General features: G+C 30.8%; 1 protein-coding gene across 1 annotated transcript; it reads left to right on the top strand.

Moving 5' to 3' along the window:
• The first annotated feature begins 1,088 nt into the window (after positions 1-1,088).
• LOC132724025 (uncharacterized) lies at positions 1,089-5,011 on the top strand. The gene is made up of 3 exons (XM_060708830.1): positions 1,089-1,268; positions 1,522-1,619; positions 3,941-5,011. The coding sequence occupies exons 1-3, from the start codon at positions 1,216-1,218 to the stop codon at positions 4,621-4,623; spliced, it is 834 nt and encodes a 277-aa protein (XP_060564813.1). The 5' UTR covers positions 1,089-1,215; the 3' UTR covers positions 4,624-5,011.
• Positions 5,012-5,259: the final 248 nt, after the last annotated feature.

Raw genomic sequence — 5,259 nt, 5'->3', positions numbered from 1 at the left:
GTTCTAATATGTCGCCTTTTTATGGCAGAGCATAATAGCCGAGATGATCTGATTGTTCCCGTTGATAAGCAATAACAAACTTACAATCTAGCACCCGGTTCTATTTTATTATTGTAAACGGACGCTGGAAAGTTAGTTTGTTAGAGATTATTTTATGATAATTTGACCGTTATTGGCAAAACAAATGTGAATGTTTTAATATTTTTTTACAAAAGACGAAAGCAATTTAAAGAACAAAGACTGAGGTATGAGTGATGTGTCAATTGGTATCGGGTTCGAATACGGACATTTCTTGCATTCACCGTTTATTACACATAGATGTTTTAAGGCATTTTGGATTGTCTTCTTACTTTTTAAAGATAATTTGGCAATGAATCTTTTGCTAGAAGAATGGAAAGTATCTGAATGTTGCATGTGTAAAATGTGCTTAAAAGAAATATCGTTTTAAACAGTAAATGCTTCCAAAATTGACTGAAACACACCAGAGGCGTTCTAGAAATAAATATGAAAATACGTGGAGCATGCATGCCCCAGAACCCCCCCCCCACCCCTCCGCTAAACAGTACACACCTGTGGCATATGTGACCCGTCACAGCTAACGGTAAGCTATTTACGGTGTTACAGTCAATGTGCATGTATGCAGCTCACTTGAAAGTTATAAATGTCGAAGGCTGTATACGGTGTTACAGTCAACGTATACTGCTCGCCGTAAGCTATATATTCGTCGCGAGCTGTATACGGTACAACAGATCCTTCCTTATGTTCCTTATACTTTTGTAAAATGCATTATTGTTAGTTAAGATATGAATGTATTTGTTTCTTTTGTAGTCACTTAATTTATTATACAAATCAAAGTGAATTTTATCTCGAAATATTTCTGTATTACTCAATATTTGTACATATAGAAATGTTTTAGAAGTTCATAAATTATGCTTAATAGTCACTTACAATTCTTTTTTAGAATGGGTATGTGCAATGTATGTACACACTTTATGTATTGATGTTACAATGATGAGACTTGAATAAAGATTAAACTACGTTATCAACTTATTTACTACTAATTTCTTTTAATCGAATGCAATATTCAATCACAGATTTCCGCCATATTATTTCGGGCGTCTTCGTAACGCCGACGTCGTGACGTCACAATACACTCTTAACAACGAAAACAGTTTAGCTGAACGAACGTATATTTAGCGTTTACAGAAGATTATTATGGACAAATCATCAGACGAATCATACAGAAAAAAGAAAACTTCAGTTTCAATGTAAGAATAATTTACTTAATACAAAATATTTATACATGTGTCTAAACATTACAATAATTATACATTTAAGAAGCCATTATCTAACAATGACAATCTTTAATGTCAGTGGTGGCTGTAATTAACAAGTTACCAGAAAATAAACACATTTGATAATGCAAGATTTTAAAAATGATAAACATGTTTAATGTTAAGGACAATTTTTAAGGAAGTTTAGATGAAAAAAAAAATATTTTCTTTACTTATTTTATTACAGGACCGACATTCAACCAGCTGACCTTGACCCTGAATCCCCATCAACATCAGCTGGACCGGGAAATTATACAAAGTCTTCTCGGGTTATCCTAGCGCCTGGTATGATTGATAGACATATAGATAAATCATTTTATTATATACTTATAAATGAAATATTGAGAAATATTGATGAAATAAAATGCATATTTTCATTTTCCGTATTTTCACTGTAAAAAATTATTTTTCACTGCAGTGAAACAAATTTTCCGTATTATCACAGGTGTCTCGCCGGACTACTTTCTTTTAAATTCTGCCAGTACACAAAATCTAAGGGAAAGTCTTTCAAATTTTATCGCAAAAAAAAAGAGAAAAATGTATATAATAAACAGAAAATTCAAGTTATTTCTATAAATACATGATTTATTTTCATCTTGTGGCATGAAAATTTACCATATTTCACTCGTGGCTACCGCCACTCATGAAATACGTATTTTCATACCACTCGATGAAAATAAATCATGTATTTATAGAAAAAAACTTGAAATCCTCTATGTTTTTGTTATAATACTCGTTGTTTTTTTATTTATTTTTTTGAATAAATAAATCGTGACTTAGTCTACAAGTACATGTATATATAAACTATATACACGGCTATTCCAGTGGTTTTTTTTCTTTTATAGTTTTGTTTTTTATTTTCCCAAATAAAAGTGAGTTTGCTGTATTATGAATAAGTAATAAAGATTTTCGACAGATTATATGGCCATATATCCTTAATTGAAGGGGTCAGTGCAAGATGGTACCTAACGTTATTTAACATTATTTTGAGAAAAAGGTCATTTTATGAAATTTTAGGTTTAATTGAAATATTTTAAAATTAATTCACTAATAAGTAATGTTATTAATAAAAAGAACATTTGAAACCAAAGTTGTATGTTTAACACCATTTTTAACCATTTTATGGAAAGAAAAGTTATTTTTATCAAATGTTCTTATGCAAAAAAATGTTCTAAATCCTACGGAGTTAGGACCTTTGTAACTTCTAAAACAATTGCATAAAGTATTTGAGCTTAAAATTTACATATCTTTCAACTTTTCAATCAACTAAAAGGTTATCATATAACCCCTAATATATTTGCACATTAATATAAAAACCTATCGCGTATCAAACAAATCATCAGTTGTATACTTTGTATTTGTTACACATCCTTTAGTTGATAAATTGATGAATATTTGATTGATTAACTAATTGATTTATTGACTGACTACAGGAAACAAAAACAAATGAGTTTTAAACATATATTCTTTATAGAAAGTAACAAAACTTTAACATTCAAGCCAGTTCAAATATAAAAGAACCTATCTTACGAATAAAAGTTTTGTTTTCAATAATTCAGAATATAATTACATGTATTTCAAAAATATTGTGTGAAGGAACTGTAACAAACGTATTTTCACTAGACGACTACATTTAAATAACCTAAGTTACAAATATTATAAAATACATCAGCTTTAGCTGTATAGTTTCAATATCTCAGAATATGGTCTCGAAAAATCAAACAAAAGCTACCAGAACATGCCTTTGTCGCTAAAATGTAAAATATTTATACAATTAACATTAACTACCTTAAGCATCCTAAATGCTCAAATTTAAACATTTCCTTAAACAATAAATTTTATGGTGATATACATGTATAGAAAATCTCTAAACAAAATCTTTAAGACTTAAATGTCTTCATGCAAAAATTTAAAAAGGGATGATATGGTATATGTGCAACAAAGGTTCTATCTCCATGAACACAAAATTCACATAATAATATTTGTTATAATTTTCACACAAATCAACATTTCTGCCAATTCATTTGACAAAACATAGAAGAAAACATTGTTGTTGTAAATTTCCATGCACATTTTGACATAAAATCAAAATATAATCACATTTTCATATATTTTTTTCGCCTCAAAACAAGACAAAATGGATAGATTTAATGTAATAAAGGTACCAACTCCACCTCTGGAGTTAGGACCTTTGTAAAGTTCCTCCAAGAACCATTTTCACCTTAAAACAAAGAAATAAGTAACAAAGGGAGGTTATTCTAATTCCAAATAACGTTCTTTAAATCACAAAGGTCCTTACTCAATTTCACCCAAAATTGTAGTTAGGTACCTTGTTGCACTGACCCCTTCAATTACGGGCGACATTTATGGACAAGTTCAAGTCTTTTAGTGTTTTTGAAAATGTCGCAAGTTAAAACGAATCTCCTATTTGTTTTAAAAAATAATGATTTAAATGATCAGACAAAAAGTTTTACATAATATAATTTTTGAAAAAAAGTACAATGTTTGAAAGTCTCAAGACAGTATTACTATTATGTAACATATTCATATCCCTCGTGTTTAATGTTAATAAAGATAAATATGTCACTCTGACACTCTACTTTAAGGTTTGGGCAGTCCCTGTCGTTACAGTGAAAGTCCCCAGAGAAATGCAAAGGGTGTTAAGCGGAAGTTTGAAGAGAACGGAAACGAGACACGACATTGTAAACGACAAAAGAAATATCGCTACATGAGCACGGTTAATGATCGCGGTGAAAAAAGGAAATATCCATTTGATCACTCAGAGCAACCACGGAAACGGTTCAAATCATCACCGGTTGAAAATGAATACAAACAACGTGTTACATTGACAAAACCTGCATTACAATACAGCGAATCTTACAACAAGTCTGTTATCAGGAATTCTAGATCTAATTCAAGAACAGACGACAATGTTAATTTAGATATACTTCCGGTAGCAGGCACATCCGGGAATCGTAGTAATGAGGATATTGGGGAAGCAGACGACAATGTAAAATGTCCTGCATCATGTGTTTGCAACAATGGTCACAGTCGAATTCCTGAACCGATAAAGCGTTATTTCGACACGCCAGTATCCATGCGTAAAAGCGTGTTAATGCGCATGTCATATTCTCTGGCTAACACCGTTTACCAGTGCTGCCCAGCTAGATGCGTCAGGAAGTTACGTAGAACAACAGTCATGCGCACTTCACTTCTCAATATTTTGGAGGACTACGACGAATCAGATCTCAGAGTTTACAAGTACTCTTGGGGTGAATGGAAGGAGTAAAGATTAAAGTAATGGACGATTTTAGATATAATTATTTGAACTATATTCTCGAATTGTATTTATTACATGCATGTTCCTGGATTATCTATAAAACGTATCAAAGAGATGAATAGCACCGCGCAAAACAAACTTTGACATAATTTGAATATTGAATACTTCATGTATTCAGAATGTTTATATGAAACGCATATGTGTAATCAAAGAAACAATCGTCTTCAAAATACCATGTAACGCGAAGCCGCGTTGCTGTAAGAGAAAATTCCTAAAAACGTCAACTTTGTAATATCTCAACAAAAATTATAATGAATAAACCTGTTTTCCGAAACATTTAACATTCAGACCAAAAAGAAGATTTGTTTTCTATTTTATACCGTAATTGTTAAAAATAAGTTCAAACAGAAAGAAAAGTTATAACGGTTACATTTGTTTCATGTATTTGTTCTTGATATCTAATTTCTGTTTCATTAAATGGAATATCAACAGATGCTTGTTTCATGTTAAAATGTTATGTAACATTAACGTTATTACAAGAAATTACGTTATGTACATTCATGTTAAGAAAATTAAAAGTAAAGTAGTGATCCAGTAGTTAATTGTTCTTTGGAAATTCTTCTTTACAGCAATATAAGGCTCAAC

The sequence above is a fragment of the Ruditapes philippinarum genome, unplaced genomic scaffold (genome assembly GCF_026571515.1).
Source record: "Ruditapes philippinarum isolate M1 unplaced genomic scaffold, ASM2657151v2 ctg6665_1_1_1_1, whole genome shotgun sequence".
In the NCBI taxonomy this organism is placed as follows: Eukaryota; Metazoa; Mollusca; class Bivalvia; order Venerida; family Veneridae; genus Ruditapes; species Ruditapes philippinarum.
The sequence above is the reverse complement of the archived record's forward strand: the minus strand, read 5'-3'. Positions and strand labels throughout refer to the sequence as shown.

Bases quoted from the DNA above. Each gene is read 5' to 3' on its own strand.
- LOC132724025 (XM_060708830.1), top strand. From the start codon at position 1,216: ATGGACAAATCATCAGACGAATCATACAGAAAAAAGAAAACTTCAGTT. The intron at 1,269-1,521 runs GTAAGAATAATT...ATTTTATTACAG, and splicing joins AAGAAAACTTCAGTTTCAAT to GACCGACATTCAACCAGCTG. The intron at 1,620-3,940 runs GTATGATTGATA...CTCTACTTTAAG, and splicing joins TCGGGTTATCCTAGCGCCTG to GTTTGGGCAGTCCCTGTCGT.